This window comes from Symphodus melops (assembly GCF_947650265.1).
Source record: "Symphodus melops genome assembly, chromosome: 14".
NCBI lineage: Eukaryota > Metazoa > Chordata > Actinopteri > Labriformes > Labridae > Symphodus > Symphodus melops.
The window spans coordinates 20,239,182-20,256,756 of record NC_136704.1 but is presented as its reverse complement, the minus strand read 5'-3'; the positions used below and the strand labels follow the sequence as shown (position 1 = coordinate 20,256,756).

General features: G+C 40.5%; 2 protein-coding genes across 4 annotated transcripts in view; one reads left to right on the top strand and one right to left on the bottom strand.

Annotated features, from left to right (window-relative positions):
* LOC306835356 (SUN domain-containing protein 2-like) overlaps positions 1 to 17,575 on the top strand; it is a 355,711-nt gene that overhangs the window by 194,316 nt on the left and 143,820 nt on the right. The gene's annotated exons all lie outside the window — the stretch shown is intronic.
* LOC306835353 (cadherin-12-like) overlaps positions 1 to 17,575 on the bottom strand; it is a 118,153-nt gene that overhangs the window by 24,764 nt on the left and 75,814 nt on the right. For all 3 annotated transcript variants that reach the window (XM_079361831.1, XM_079361832.1, XM_079361833.1), the window contains one exon: positions 15,291 to 15,478. In XM_079361831.1, coding sequence (XP_079217957.1) covers positions 15,291 to 15,478 — 188 coding nt within the window. The remainder of the gene's footprint in view (positions 1 to 15,290; positions 15,479 to 17,575) is intronic.

Below are 17,575 nucleotides of genomic sequence, written 5' to 3'. Positions count from 1 at the left end.
CAAATTACTTTCAAATAACTGAAGAACGTATAAGAGGCCAGTTTGTGGAGTGCCTGAACCGTAACATGTAGACAGGCATACATTCGTCAGCTGAAATCTGCACAGGTGGAGGAGGAAGAAGGAAGGTGTCAGGTGGGGAGGTGGACAGCAGGAGGTGTACACCAGGCCTCATTAGCCAGAGTCTCACTGGGGAAGAGCAGAAGCACTGCTTTCCATCTCGACATGCTGCGTCACCACAATTAGGATAGAGGCCCAAACTCTCCCCCTTTATAACTGTCTAATTTTCATGTAATCCTCACTCAGTCCGAGACAGGGACTCTTGGAGTGTGATGGGGATATGCTCTCTTCACACACTGGATTTAAACTTTTGACATAAATCAGAACACACAGCTGGTATCCTGGAGTTCAATTTGACAAATTACTTAGCACAGATAATTTCTAAATTTAAAACACTCGAGTGTGAGGAATTTCACTTTGATGCCGTTGGATTCAGCAACGTTAGAAGAGGCTGGTTTAATGACAGCTGGAGGTTTGGGGCTATTCATGAAGCAAACTTGTTTTCTCGCCTTGTCCCTCTGGCTCAAGAAGAAGTTAGACATTAATACGCACTGCCAAAGACTCTAAAAGTTTGAGTGTTATTGCTCTAAATTACTATGTTTTGGACCAGTAGTTCTCAGCCTTGTTTCCTTGGAGCCCCCACACTTGTATATTTGGAAGCTGAGCCCCCCCCCCCCCAGACAATCACAAGAAGAAGCTCAACATGGCTGTCAAAAATGTGCATTCATTTTAATTGTTTTCAATGAAAACCACCAAGAAGAAAAAAAGCCCAAACACACTTGTTACAAAAAACACTAGTATAACAAACATGTTGTTGCACATCATGAATTGAGTTCATATGTGCAAATCCAGTTGTGACCTCAGAGAAGACAAATCCTTGTCCCCCCCGAGATCTTTGACATCCCCCCCTTGGACTCCTCGTCGGGAACTAGTGATCTGTCAGGATTAAAAGATGTGGCTCAGAGAGCCAATGCTTTGTAGTGAATCAGAAGAACCAATGCTCATCAAGTGAGAGCAGAGTTTTTCTTTCGCTGCTTATCTCCAACAGTAGGTTAGCCCGAGCTCTGCTCATAGCATAACTTTGTTTTGATTGGCCAGCATGGCAGCATGTGAGTGAGAGAGCAGATGATTGATTAAAGAGTTCTGGTTCTGTTGTGTGGATTTGTTCACAGTTTTTTGTATTTATTTTGCATTTGTGCAATTTGATGAAAACACTGAACAGCAGTAAGAATGCTTTTGTAGTGCACAGAAATGCACAGAATCAAACGATTAAAGGGCTTCTCATAAAAACACTGAACACAAAGTTAAGCTAAAAAATGAGGTCGCAAAAGATCCTAAATCAAGAGCTGTTTGGGAGTCGAAAGAGTCACTATTGGGAACCAATGTTTTTACTCCATTGTGATGCCTTCATGTACTCGGGAGGGTAGAGAGGCTAACAGCAGGATAGGATGCCCCCTTGATGGGGTCTAAACACTGTGTGTGTTTAGACATGTGTAAAAGAGTGGTCCTCGGAGGAGCTCCTAATGAATACCACAAAGATGGAATGGAGGTGACTTCAGTGTGCTGTCGTTTCAGCTACATTTCCTGTGGTTTTCTTGATTACTGATTGCAATATGTAACTTATTATAACACCTTTCGGTCAGTTTCACAAGGCTATTCTTATTGTAGCATTCTAGTTGTAGCTAATTAAGTTAAAGAAAGATGCGAGGAACAAAGACGAAACATGGCCTATTCTTTGAACAGATGGCCAAGTGAGAAGTCTTTTTGACACCCATGGAATAATGCATGCACAGCCATATAATTAACAGCTATGTAACTGTTACGGATTAATTAACAAATTCCGTTTTGGGTCCAACGCAGCTATGTTAAGAGCTTCACAGCCTCTTAGATGTGTGTGAGACACACGATGGTCCAAGTATGTCTGGGATATCTGTTGTTAAACAGGAATAAAATGGGGCCAGGAGGGGGTAATGAGAAACTCGGAGTTAATGAGAAGACGTGCTAATGTGCCGACGCCTGACTTGGGGAGAATCAAATCAGATCAGGAGGCCATAGGGGAAATTTCCTGGAAAGAAAAAAAAAAAAAAAAAAGTCCATTCATTCTCTGACTGTGTTTTCAGCTTCCTAGCACATGACCTACTTATGAGCCAGTTCTGTATGAGTAAGTATTACCCATATCCCTACATATATTATGCTTTAACAAGTTGCATGAACCTATGCATGTTCAATTACACGTTTGAAGTGTCTCATTAAAGCTCCAGTTGTTATGCACCTTTTGTGGGTTCCCATGGACACAACAAGGAAGTGTATCAGCGGAGGAATTTGTAAGGAGGACAGACCGAGTTCCTCTCATGTCAGTGCTGCTGCTCTTCAACATCACAACAGAACACACTTGAAATTCTAGACATGGTGCTGCGCCCTTTGATATGTAAATGTGCACCTTCATTGCACTGGCAGTGATACTGAAGAAACTGATTTTTTTTTTCTTCTCCCCAATTGAACACGTTATTTTCCAAGGGAATTTGTTAATTTAGAACCAGGGACTAATCAAGGCATCACAGTCCCTCTGGTATACTTTTATACTTCACACGCGTTGAAAAGTCCTTACATCATCAGATTCACGTGTGTAAATGCTGAACAATGGGTGTGCTTGTTGATGATTGATGGGGAGATATGATAAGAGCAACCCCAAGAAAAAGGAAATCTGTTTTTCACCTGACACTTTCTGGTTCCTCTCCCACAGCTTCTTCTCTCTATATGGTATACAGAGTTAGTCGTAGCTGTTTTTTTGTTTTTTTTCTCTCAGCAAGCTGGTTATTTTGGGGACGGTAGATGCTGGATGATATGCATATTGAACAGTGTTCTCAGTTTGTTTGAGTGTTCAGTTCGGCGTGACGATAGCAGAGTTCAATACTCTTCTCAAATCTCAGCGACACTCGACCGCTAATATGGGGGGATGGTTTTTTCCTGCTAACAGATGAGAGTGAATCTAGCCTTTCCCCTTTGAAGAATTCATTATCTCCGCACTGCCAGCCATTAGCAGACTCCTCGTCTTTGTTTGCACAGAACACAAGTGTTACCTGAAGAGACTGGAGATTAAAGAGGGTGAAAAATACTGTAAATGTTTAATCTGCAGTAAGCAGAGCAGCCTCAAAGCCATTTAGCCAGTGTTTTGTGTTTACAATTCTACTTATGAAGCATTAAATCATTTCACATGATTCATCCTCTGAGAGTAAACGCAGGAAAGATGTTTTTTTACTAATATAATTAAGGTGGGTTTTTTAAGGTATTTCTTTTTCTTCTACCCCTTACATTCTTTTTCTTCTACCCCTTACATTTTTACTGAGTAGCATGTCCTTTGTATCCCTTCCATTTTCAAAACAGGCTTGTTACTTAAAGCTCCTGTGAGGAACCTTCAATTTGCATAGATTGTGGCGCCCCCTGTGGACAAAGCAGAAGTCTTATCGCTACAGTTCTACAGTTCACTTAGCAGACGCTTTTATCCAAAGGGACGTACGTCAGAGAGTAGACATAAGCAAGGATCTAAGATCAAAATGTGCACGCAAACAGCTTTATGTCTAATGGGACACAAAGGCGCCAATAGGAAGTCTAGGAAAAGCACAACAGCTGTTCCAAATCAGCATCAAAACTAACCTTAACATTATCAAACAAAACCAACATTCTTTTCAACAGTCTTTAGCTTTTTCTTAAAGGTGTGATCAGACTCGAATGGAGTTTATGTAGTTTGTTCCACCACTGGAGGTTAATAGAGGAGAAGAGTCGAGTTAGAGACTGTCTGGGCCTGATGTGAAGGTTGAATCAGGTGCCTTTCATTGGCAGGTCGTAGTGTGTAAAGCGGGAGGGAGCGTAGACCTGGATGAGTTTTGGTAAGGAGGAGTTGTTTACAACGCTATGTTTTGTAAGCTAGCAGCAGGGTTTTCAATTTGATGAAAGCAGTAACAGGGAGCCAGTGTCCTGCACATTTGTAAGTAGTCTTTTCTTCCGAGAACAGCTCTCCTGCCTTCTTTTAGAGTAAAACATAAAACTCACTGTGACAACTTGCTGTTTAAAATATAAACAGAAGCTGTTCCTGCCGTGTCACTTCTATTGTCTGACAACTACCCAGCGGCAATGGATGTCATAAAAAAGCTATTTTAGAAATAGTAAGTCTCATTGTTGATGTTCTAGTTTTATTTTGTAGGTCATGACCTAAAAAATGATTCGAGATGATCATATAGAGTATAGAGTATTAATTTCCAATGGTGTCATAACTAAGTTTAACTAAGTAAGCTTTAACACATTTGAGGGGCATTATTGATTCATTTCATTAAATATCGTCGTGTGTCACCTTCCGAAATTCAAAAGCCAAGCAAGGGCGCTAGATAGCGCGATACTTATGCTGCACGTCCCATGTAAGGAGGCTATAGTGGCTTCGTTGCATTGGCCATAGGTAGGAATACGACCTTGGTCCTTTGCTGCAAGTCCTTTCCGTCAAAGACAAAAACATTTGAAAAATACAGCCAATCTACCTGGATGGGACAAAAACACTTTAAACTATTACTTTTACAAAGGTGTTTTATCAGTACGACGACCTTTTTTTGTATACATGAAAGCTTTACTTCAGTGTAAAGAAAGTGGACTTTTGCCACACCTGAAAAGAAAATCAAAGCTACCCACAATGATCACATATTGCTAAACCTACTGAGCAATCATGTCACTCTAAACAACAATTTACCCAATGCCAGGATGTTCCCTTCAAGGGAGGTCACACCTCTTGATCCTGCAGGACAGCGCACAGAGCAACAAAAAGCTGAAGATTTGCCTTTTACTGATAGTTCTGATAGTTCTCAGCAAGCTTAGCTCTTTGTATATCTGGGATGTAAATAAAATCCACAGAGATTCTGAGATTAACAATAATGACTGATATCTCTGTTGTGAATGAGAGAATTTGTTATAAGGTCACTGTGCATCGTTGACTGACAGTTTAGTAAGATTTGCCCATGCAGAAGAATGCTAAAGATCTCTAGCCAGCATTGTGCCATAAGCAGTGAACTGGCCGCAGAACACAATGAGCTTATCATCAGTCGGGAAAAGCTTACATGCCCCAGAGAGCCATTTGATGTCCCTCTGAATACCGGGGGTCCAAACACTGTGGAGAGAGGGGATGCTCACTTTATTGTGCTGCCATCACTCACAACGGTCTGTGTCCTTGGCTGCCTCAGAGCATCTCCATCCCCCCCCCCCCCACCCCCCCGTGATCACAACAGTGGAGTGCCATCTGAGAGCCTTGCCAGCAGCCCTGTCCACACTGCAGTGGAGTGGAGTGACTGTGAAAGGCACACGATGCCGCTCTTAATAGGACGGGGTTAGCCGCGGGATGAGCCCCGAGACACTAGTTTAATCTATTACACCCACGCCTCCCCAGGCAACCAGAGAGAAGGCACTTCATCGACTTCAAGCACCACCTCAGCTGCCTCTTCGTCACTCATCGTCTGTTTTTCTTTGAATCTCTTTGCACTCTGTCCCTCACACAAAACACATGCTAAAGCAGACAAACACAAAGCATTCTCACACTCACACACACACACACACAATGCTCCCTGCTTGGATGCTCAGCGAGGTGTTGTTACTCTGCTTTGGACGCATGGATCTCCTGTTGTTCTGAGGTTATGTTTCCTTTGTTCCTCCTTCTTTTGACTCCTTTCTCACCAAGGCTGAAAATCACTCATTTCACCTGCTACTAGAAAATTCAGCACTATAATCAAAAGATTAGCTTCAACCCCTGTCTGATAGGGGACCTCAGTTAGTATCATGCTGCACTTGAATATTAATGCCTTGGGTTTTAAGAAATGCTATAGTTTTTTTAATTGTAATGTATTTGCTATTTGAAAATGCATGGATGTTTCTGGCAACTACAGTATCTATCTAGATCTACCTATTGTTGATTATTTTGTTCTGATTGGTCGAGAAATACGTTAACAAGTCTGAATTCTACAGTTATGAGAATAACTGTTACAGTTATTTCTGTCTCGTAGGCCATTTATGGAAAGATCCGATCAAGATACGAACACCGTTTTCAGAAAAAACTCTGATGGACTAACTCCAGATATATTAATCCACTTTAAGAATTTCATTTGAGTAGCAGCTCATTTATTGTGCCAACGAGTAAAAAAAAGCAAATAAAATAAAAAGACCCATTAACGTTGCATGACAAGAGAAAAATGTACACAATTGGATAACAACCAATGAAAACCAGTATGAGCTTATGGAAACAAAAATACCTTCTTTCAGTAAAGGTCTTTCCACTAAACCCATAATGCAAATTATACTTTAGATAAGGGAGTTAATCAATTAATTATTCTTAATTTGGAGTTCATAATCATTATGCAATTCCATGACATGCAGTATGTACTGTGGGTCCACCCATATTCTGACTAAAGTGAGCCCCAGCCTCCCCATGGACTGGGCAGAAAATATCCATCAGACGCTGCTGTTGTGTTCACCGTCTTTCCCTTCACTATAGTTGTTCGGTAATTAAAAAAAATATTGAAGAAGACAAGAAGGCTGACAGTGTCATTGCCACGGATGTAAGAGTGACCATGGAACTTAATTATATTCCTTTAGTTGAAGACGTACTTTTTATAATTAATGAAATCAATCTTAATCTAAATGTATATACTTATTGATTTCTGTAGGAGAATATTGTGTAAAAATCAGCATGACCTTGGGTTTTCTTTATCCTGTGTATCAGCTGTAGCTCATTGTGCTCTCTAATATTCAACCAAACATTCTTCATCGCTTTCTGGCCCTCAGTCCAGTTAGCAGTTTGTTCATTACTTTTTGTCATCTGACCATTGTGTTTCTTTCTACTGCCTGGTAGTATCTCATTAGGACTGAAAGGCAGTAACAGCTTCAATTCTGTGAAATGATTTACTGTTCAAACAGGCCAGTAATGACATTTGTGATAGAGAAATTAGACTGCAGTCAGTGTCTGGCTTTAGTCAAATTAAGTCCTAAATTGATGGCAGGAAGGATGAAAAAGGCTTCTTGCCTCAATACCGCCAATAGCTCTGACTTCAGTCTAAAAAAGGCTGCATCTGCGGCAAGGCAATCTAGGCAATTATTGGTGTTTGCTGTGTATCCATATGATTATCCGTTTTGGCACTCTATAGGTGACAAGATATTTTTCCTAAATGTCATGGAACACAACATTCATTACTTAAGTGCGCTGTTCTATGGAAAAGGGAAAGACGTCACCTACTGTAATGCAAGCTGGATGAATCATCAAACCTTTTTCTTAGAGTGTTACCTGATTAGAAACAAATTGGTTTGTAGTGGTGAATCAATTTCAAACTTGCAATTTACCTCAAAACATCCAGCTGCCTCGAAATCAATAACAGATTTAATAAATGTGCTTTCATCTGTCTCTGCTTATTGCTAAGATCTTTGAAGATGGTTTCTTTCTGTCTCTGTCCATGGTGCTGAAACATCTCAGTGTCTTTGCTGTTAGTAACCAATTTCTTGTTCTTTCGTTTCCATCTCCCTGAATTTCAAAATGAGGGAAACCTCAATGTCCTTTCGAGAATAGAATAAAAGTAAAGGACAGTCAATAATTTACTTCATGGTGAGAAAGAAAAAGAGATTCTGAAAAGGGTTTTTAGTAATCACGGGCAGGCATCGTGTTGAACTAGTGTTAGTTTTGCATTCTAGGGCCAATATTTGCACTGCAAGTAGATGGAAAAGTAGGACACCTTATTTTTTCATTTAGAGGGAAATATGTGGAGCATAAAAATCCACTCTCTAAATGTAGGCAGAAAAGGGATGACATTATTGGGATGTACCTTATGCAAAGGGTGAAAGATTTAGAAGAACAGGTACCTGCCAAAACCATTACGACTCAAAAACTGGCTATCACCTTGCAAATGATGACTTCTAACACTGTAGCACCACATAATCTGGTAAATGGGCTGCATTTAGGGCATTTTTCATCCTCAGTTGGACAAAGAGCGGTACAACATGCCTCCCAATTCCTCAGGGCGGGCCATTCGGAGCAATCTGGGTTCAGCGTTTTTTGCTCAAGGACGAGGACAAAAAGGATAGCCAGGACCTAACCACCGCCCATGCGAATAATTTTCTTCTTCCAGATCAAAGGCTTGCCCGCCAACATGAGCAAAGCAACTATTTAAAACCCATACAGATCACCCAAGTGGATTACCTTTAGAGCGTTAACATCACATGAAAAATCACCCAGAATTCACATAGAACATGGAAACAACTGTGTGGCTCTCACCGAGTTCGCTTAGCACTTTCATTTTTTTTCTCTATTTTGGGGTTGTATATTGTCAACTTATATATTTACCAAAGAATAAAAAAAAAAGTTTAACCCCTTAATTCTCCACCCACTGCTTGTTTTTCTTCTATCAAATTTAAAGTTCTTGCGGTTTTATCAAAATCAATTTCTAAATTTCACCATTAGCTCAGTTGTTTGAATATTTTCATCGAAATCTGGCATCTGTTTGTCCCAAATCTTTCTTCATGCATGTTCTTCTATTTTACTTGTTCAAGCCCAGCACCGTTTCAGCAGATGACTGTTCATTATGGTTCTGCTCAAGATTTCAGCCTCTGAAAGGTTTTTTTTGTTTGTTTGTTTTGCTTTTTTCCACTGTAACTTTGCTAAATGTTGCTTAGTGCTCAAGATGGATTTATATTGGATCTTTGTAGATAATACAACAATAAGTAAAAGCTTTCACCAGTTTTTCTTAAAAGTGTCTTGAGATAACATTCGTTATGAATTGGCACCAAAAAATAAAGATTGATTGTTGGGCGAACAGTTTTCATCATTTGTTTCTATTTTCATTTTCACAAAATGCCCTAACCTTTTTTGGAATAGGGTTGTGTTTTCAATTTGCAGTTATTCTTCACAAAAAAATAAAATAAAATAAGATAACATACTTTATTTGAGTCAAATCTAACTCAATTCAACTATCGTATGGTATTTAGACCATAACACATTTTATAATCTTACATGTATTTTTAATGCATTACTTCTCAGACATGGAGACAGATTTGAATCGATATAAGTATATCTAAAAAACAGTGGTTGAGGTGTATAGGCAGCACTTTGCGGTAAACAAGTCACCTGCTCTCTCCTACACTGTTACTTACTTGACAACCTCTGACACTCAGGGGCAGAGGATTTAGAGTCAGAGCCAGAAGTCTCCAGGAGGGAGCTCTTTATTCAATGCACTGTGGCCGCAGGAGGCGTTCAGCTTGTACTGTGAGTAGATAGTCCCGTATTAAAAAAAGGATTCGCTGAATGTGTGCCAGCAAATATTATGCCACACATGCTGTCATTAAACAATACTGCTCCTCGAGGCTCAGAACAGCAGATTTCAATTACGCATATCTCCCATCTCTTCGTCTCCCAGGAGGAGGTAAATAAAACATGCAAATGGACAAACGACATTTAATCTGTCTAAAAATACGTGATTTTACTTAGACAAACCTCGGTTATAGTGCCAGTTCTCCGTGTGTGGGAGTTCAACTGCTCTCTGGGTACTGTCAGGTAAGGCAGTGTTTGAATGCAGATGTGTCCTTCCACATGCTTTTTCATGTACAGTATGTCGCTCTGCGTGCACACATTTGTCTGCACAATTCCCTAGGAATTCAGTGGTGGATTTATCTATTGTCTCCCATAATCCTATGTTTTGCAGATGGGATGTGCAAACCCCCTTGGTGCCTCTGCGCCTCGTTTTTCCTCTCCCCCTGTATCGGCAGTCTGGGAAACAGATGATCATCCTTTGAACCCATTACTCAGCCTGATCCTCTTATCATAACCAACCTTCCCCGAGTCTCTAATTTGGGGTCTGCCAAACTCTGCTCTGTGCACAATGTGGCTTTCGTTTCTGTCCTGCTGTGGGTTTTTTCAGCGTCGGTGCGAGGGAGGGAAGTCAAAGGAGAAGGAGAAAGGAAGGGATCGAGGAAGAGGGGGAGAGAGGAGGATTGTCTGCACACATTTGCACACCTGTCTCTGGGGATATACCACCAATCGGAAATAAGACGAGTCTGTGGGCGGGTCAGTATTCTGGGAACACAGTGAACAACTCATAAAGCCTTCATCTCCAGCTACCTACTCCCTACACCTTTCCAAAGCACTGTCTTTCCCTCCTCTTTCGCTCTCTGGCTCCGTCGCTGTCCTTCTAATATCACAACGCCACACGGGTAGAAGCACATGCTGTTTCGTGAATTATCCTATGGGGAGGGCTTGACCAGTTAAAGGCGCTCAGGGTGTCCCTCATCAACACGGCCATTGTGTGGTAGTCGACCACTATAGGGAATTCATCACACTGCTTCACTGTGGTATGGCAGCAAATCAAACACTGCAAGTAAAACAATGGCAGGCAAGAAGCATCCTCACCATCCATCGAGGGTATACACGATGTAAACAAACAAGCATCTTCATTTACATCATAATTGCCTCCTGTCTCGTTCTGTTTTTCCATTACTGTCGATGAGAAGGTCGCTATACAATGATCTATAGCAGCGATGACTGCGGGTATAGACGTTCACACAGAAAGTACAGAGCAAACTGAGGGAGCTCTTAGACTGAGCACAGAATCAATTACTCACTCAGCTGCATATTGTGGGGGGGGATCAAAGGATCGTACACCTTTGTGCAGATTGTTCGCCGGGGCATGTACTAAAAATGTACCAGCTGAAGACTACCTCAGTCTGATGCAGCAGAAACCAAAAAAAAACAACAAATGCTGGATTTGCATTCCCCCCCCCCAACCCCCCAAAGAACAATTTTAGACACTTACATCAGAAATGCCCCGAAAGAAAGAGAACAGAGTGAAAAGGGGCTGCACATTACTTCTGCAATAAGATGAAATGTGTGATGGATCCCTGAAATGAAACAATAGGTGGAAAAATGAGATGTTTTACTGCTCCTTGCAGATATTTTCAGTGAGGTGAATTTGCATGGAAAAGACCAGATCTAATTATAATCCCTGTTTTTAATCATCTGGCTGAATCTTTGTTTAAAGCTTCAAAGAAAGTCTTCTTTTTTTTTTTTTTACAACTTTAAGAAAGTTTGAGATTTATCTTAAAGAGAAATTGATTGTGTTTGTGTCTAACACTGAACATGACATCTTTTGTATGAAATATCAGTCTTTGTTCACTTTTATTTTCTGACTGTTATTTCGTTGAATGTAATGACGGAGTGAGCGTGTGTCACGCGTCGCTGGGTGGGTGTGTGGGAGGAGGGAGGGGAACGGCTTTACTGACACACTGCTACATAATTATGCCTTATTTGTCAGCGTCATTCACAATTGTTTGTCACTGTATTGAAACATTTGAATAAAAATAGTTGGGGATGCTGTGTGATAGCAGCAATGAGCATGAAAAGCACCCGGTACTTAAAACAGAAAGTTATCTGTTTTTGGTAAATGTAATGTTTTTGAAGTTGTAGCTGTAGTTTCACTGTCTTTAAAAATAATTGTACTTACTTTTTTGCTAGTCAAAAGGATGACTCACATTGCAGGTGCCAATATTTACCTTAAAAAACCAAAACAACAGGGACTTACTCGAATAAAATGAGACGAGAACTCGTTCAGGAAAAGGAAAGTGTTTCGTCCCTGCAAAAAACTTTACACAATTTTCTTTTTCTGAGACGTAATGCAAAGTAAGCATTGCTCTGCATTACTTTTTCCACCCACCAGTAGCACCGACAGCACTGACAACACATGGCATTTAAACTCACCACAGGGATTGAGTGCATCCTGCCAAAGGGAATTGCAGCAGAGAGTATGAAGGAATAAGTGTGCGAGGGCTTGTGTGAGCAAGTGTCACAAAATAGCAGTTTGACGACGTGTGTGTGTGTGTGTGTGTGTGTGTGTGTGTGTGTGTGCGTGCGTGCGTGTTCACCCATGGGTGTGTGAGAGTAAACAGTAAATTGCATGTACCTGTGTAGTTCAGTGTGTGTGTGGATGAGACTTACTAACTTTAACAGGTTCCCATAATACGCTTCTTAACTGCTATATTCAGAGACTCTGAGCCAAACATTTGCCAGCTGTTCAAGTGTAACTGACATTATGTATTTTAATAGCATGCTGGCAGAAGTGTTGAATCGTGAGCAGTTGTGTGATACAGTGTTGCCTCTAAATGGCAGCCAGAAGTAACAGTTTGTAAACTGTTACAATCTGCACATTGCACAGTCCTGTTTGCTAACCTGGCCGGTTTGCAACGCTTGATGCTGCAGCATAGCAGCCAGATTAGAGAAGCAAACAAACCAACATCTGTGAGCCCGGATTCCTCCAACAGAGCTGTTACATTCTGATTGATATGCCTAAATGTTGGCAATGATTCAGTCTAATGATGATTTTATTACAGCCTCTAAAAACTGAAAACTACCACAGCCTTCAAACGGTATTATTAACGGTCTTGTAAGCATGACAGTAAGTGTCAATTAGTTTCAATCAAAATCAAATTGTTGTCATTGAAGTTTATGTGAACTTTCATCACATTAGTTTTGAATTGAGAGTGGATATTTATAATATCATTAATTCTATGACTGTATCATAAAAAAAAGTCACACTGCAGCATTCAGGCTGTTAACACCCACACCAAGTGTCGTCCAGGGCCAGATCATAAAATGCAGTGGGTGTGCTTCGACTGTTGTTGTTTTCCTACAGCTGCTGAAGTTCAGTAGGAGTCCCTGATGTTATTTTTCATCATAAGGTGTTTGGCATTTGGCTGGGGTATAGTTCAAGCCGAATAAAAAAAAGAGGCTAATGCAGCAGAGCTATCATTTAGCAATGCATTTAAAGCTATACAAAATGTTGGGACCTTCTGTTTAACATTGCATGACAATGCTAACTGCTAACAAGGATAGCATCACAGCATATGGAGAAGGCCCTGATTCCGATTTTCTTTTTTTTTCCCACTTCATTAAAGGAAGAATATGCAACACTGTACATATAAATAGAGCATAAATCAAGTATATCCTCTGAGTCAATACTGTCAACAATGAGTAAGAAGCATGAGTCAGAATAGCGGAGGTGCCGCCAAACAGCCGTTTGTTTTGGTTTTAATGCTGGTGCTCGAGGGCGACCTCGAGTAGCACATTCTTCACTCAAATGAATTTCCCGAATCAGGAAATACCGATTCAGGACAAACTATTACATTCCACAACATACTGCTACACTGTTGGTCACATATGCCATCTAGATCTGGGCAACGTCAATCAAATCGTTGTCAACCTTTTCCCAAACAGTATCGTGAAGTATTACATAATGGTAACAACATGTAAATGAGCAGTTAGAAAAACAGGGTCAAAGATAGTAAAAGCATGCGTTTGTTTCAGAAAAACTTAATGAACCTAACTGATCCTCTTTAAGTCTCTACTTTGGATACACCCATAATACCATATTACCCACCCACTGTCACTGAGCAGAATGCTTTTCATGTCCAAAGAGAAATCATGCTCTCGCTCTCTACAGTCAAGCCTGTGGGTATAAAGATTATTTCTATTTAGCGTCTTCTGACATGATGGATCTCCAAGTCTTTAACCAGGCATACCCTTAGGAGGGCGTCACAACAGAGCCGAGAATGGAGGGAGGACTTTTAATGGGGATACTTTTTAGTTTATAAAACAAACCAACGTCAATGCTGACATTAAGATTCATGCTAAGGCTTCACTGTCTTTTGTTTGAAGCTATTGTGAAGCTCTTGGCAGTGATATTAATGGAACTATATGTTGAGAAAACTACATTGTGGTTTATTAGAAATAAAACTCCTATCATTTATTAATCCTCTCCCAGGGTCCAAAGGACACAAGGTCATGATCTTGCTTTAAATATGTATGAACTAAATCTTGGAAAGGAATCTTTTAAATGTCTTTTTATATAGGCTAAAGTTAATAATTGATTGCATAATGTTTCCCATAATAGCCTCTCCTTTTTTTTCTGCGGATTAGCCCTCATTGCACTGGCTGGATCAGTCTATTTCTCTCTCTAATTTTAGTCTGTGGCTCTAATGTCCTTTTTTCTTTCACCTCTGGCCATCATGGGTCTCCCTTGAAAATGAGATGATAGATCTGAAAGGGGTTTATCCTCCGAGTAATACATTTCTTTAATATCACTCCAGCTTTTGTGGCCACTCGCCATTTGGAGGAGCGATATCACGGCTCCACAAAGGCTATATATGGTGAAAGTTGGTATTAAATTGAGATGCTTTGGCCATGTGGTCCAAGCGGAGATCACAACCTTTTGCTATGGTTCACTATACGCTAGCTGTGTTAATGGATTATGCGAAAAAAAAAAAAAAAAGAACATATGGCATATTAAATGAGCCCTGACATGCTGAGTGAATTCTTTATATAGCATAGGCGCTATGGGAGAGCTCTGATTTTGCTCTGAGCTGTGCTTTAAGGCATGGACAGAAAGCAAGGAGACAAACAGTAAGGGAGCACATCATCACACAACTGACACATCGCAGGTTCAGAACCTAAAAAGCGTCATGCTGGAAAAGCTAACTGCCTCAAAATGAGGTACAACTTGCATTCTGATCATTTATTTTACACCTATAATCTATTTCTTTCTACATCTTTTTTTTTTATCCTTTAATATTAATGCTGATTTTGTAACTTCAATGTGAAACATGCTGCAAGGGTAAAGCTCTAAATAACAAGCAGTTATACAAGTGGAAAAGCAGCATTGGGAGGTGGAAATATACCATCCAGAGATGCATACCTGAGGGGAGAAGAGGTGCTGAGGGTGCTGCACCATCACCGCTACCAGGTGCAGCTCCAACACCTGCAGGTGTCTGAGGTAGGCTATTTATATACATATATATAATCAGGATGCTCTCCCCTCTGCCGCTCTCAGTACATCTTCTCTGACGATAGTTCTGCTTTCATTCAAAATGGATTCTAGTTGATTTATGTGAAACTATTTACACTTTTTTTCAATGAATGGCCGGCACACCTTGCAGATATTGGGGAGATATGAGGTTCTCCTAGAAATGTTGACTTGAATTGATGCTCAATTGATTTTGAAGACAGGGGAGGGGAATATTCCAGGCCAAAACATACAGTACACGTGGTGTCCAAAAACCACCTGAGTCTTCAACCCTGAGCATGATGTCAGAGGAAAATGGCCGCTGAGAGAAAAAGGTGAATTCTGTTCTCCATGTCTCGATTCAAAGAACGTGTATAAATATCAGAGATTGCATACCCTTTTCAGAATGATGATCCCCTCCTGGTTGTGTTCATTGGTGGTGATGTCAAACATGGCGCCTCCATCGCCCGGCACAATGGTATACTCTACTTCTGCATTTTTTCCGATGTCCAAGTCATGGGCTTTGATTCTACCAACAGCAGACCCCACTGAAGAAGACTCGGGGACTCTTAGATGAAAGAAACCTGTTGACAAACACAAATCAAAACTGGACTTAGATTATTTTATTGTTTCCACCTGACATGGGAAGGAAAAAAGACCTCTTAAAATCTTCTGTCTTTCATACGCAGTCTCTCTCCTCACCCGGGGCTGTCCTATCCACCCACAGGCAAGCGGCTGCTCTTTCTGAAGTAAGCCCTGTAGCTAGAGGCATGACATTATTCAATTTTGACGTGTTTGGACATCAAGGCCGCTCAGCACCTTGTAATTGGCTGGCTCAAGCCGTCACATCAACAAACAAAACAAAAAAACTCAGGGGCTTTGATAACGCTCAAAAAGGCAGGAATCCCTGTTGAGAGCTTTGAAAGAAATCTACAAATAAACAGGGGATAGAATGATTATCATTTAAAGCTGAAACCAGCATCTCATTCTCTACTATATGGCCATCCATACAATCTATACTCACATAAATGTCAGAATATGAACATGATAGTAATATCATTTATTATTATTTTGATATGAACATTTTATTGCTTTTATCCATGGTTACACATCTTTTATATCTGTCCATTCACTGACTAATGAGTAAATTCCACAAACATTTGAGAATCAAAGGTAAGTGCTGTACATCGTTACGTTTGTTCATTCAACCAGCTTCCAATGAAATTCCTGTATTTGATTGAATACTTACTTTACATAGTTCTACGCGTTTTCTTTTGATCGCTGTGATCTAGTTGACCCTCACAAGTCAAAGTCTTTGAACTCAATCTTCAGTAAGGAAACATCAGAGAGAAGATGTGCCAGAGAGGAAGGGATGTACGAGTGTGTTTAATGGTTTTTCAGAGGACAGAGTCACTTGAAAAGAAAAATAAACTCGAGACTCTTGGGAGTATAAGGGTGCAGATGATGCTTCTTGGCAAGGAAGTACATTTCTTTCGTTCCTTGTTGGAGGACATCAATGGACAAAGTGAAACAGAATGTATCTTATTGGAATATGTTGCATTGAATGTTGTTTTTTAATCAAAACTTGACTTTGCACCATGCTACACCCTGGAGAAACTGCGACTGCTGTGACGGATACATCATTGCACCCCATCTCATTTGTTATTCCCCAATTTCGATTGTAGATCTAAGCATTTTCCCTCAGTGTTGATCCGAGGATTGAGTGAGACAAACGGATATGGATAAATTTGGGGACGGTAATAAATAATCAAATACTTCCAAGGGCATCGATTCATTTCTGAAGGCTTTTTGTTGATTGTGTCCTTTCAAGGACAGAACGAGAACTTGTCTCACTGGTTCAAGCAACGAAACTGAGGGAAGATAAATCCATATAAACACTTTTTGTGAAAAAGAAAAAAAACAACCTCCCTCAGCTGTTTCTATGACTATTGTCCAGAGTACACCAGCGTTTTACAACCAACAGCAAGAAGTCCATTGGAAACACTTCTGATGCTGTTTTTGTTCAGTAAGAGGTATTTTGACAGCTAGAGGTAACCGCCTGGCTCGCCTGGTTCACACACTGATTGGGTTTTATCGGTCAGAATGTGCACTTCAATGATTTCTTTCGTCCCTAATATACAACCTTCATCCTGCAGACGACAATACAAACTGTACCAGCCAGTGCGTGTAACCGTTAACTTAAAATAAACAAGTAATAAGAAGCACTGCTAACGTTTTGCCTGTGCTTGATGCTGCTGTGCAGTTCATCTATGCATTTTATAATGCCATTACTTCCTACATCAGCAATTGGAAAGCTATAGTTGAAGCTATTTCCATTAAAGTGAAAGGCCCTAATCTTACAGAAAATAAAGTGCAACTGTATAAAGTGCAACTGTATATCGGAATGCACAAGCACAGGGTATTATAAGCATTTACAGGCCTTGTAGAAGAGTGGATGTTGCCTGAGTTGCAGGTCAAGAGATGTTAACTAACGCTTGTTATATTGCACCGTTAACAAGCTTGGAGGATTATCCCACAAAGCCATGTGCAGGTATCGGAACTGCTATTAGTGATGAATGTTGCATCCACCCAATCTGGTCCCATCACAGAGGCTCATTCGAGGGATTTATGGTTTACTAATAGTTAATCCATTATAACTGAAGGATGTAGGGGGATTTCTG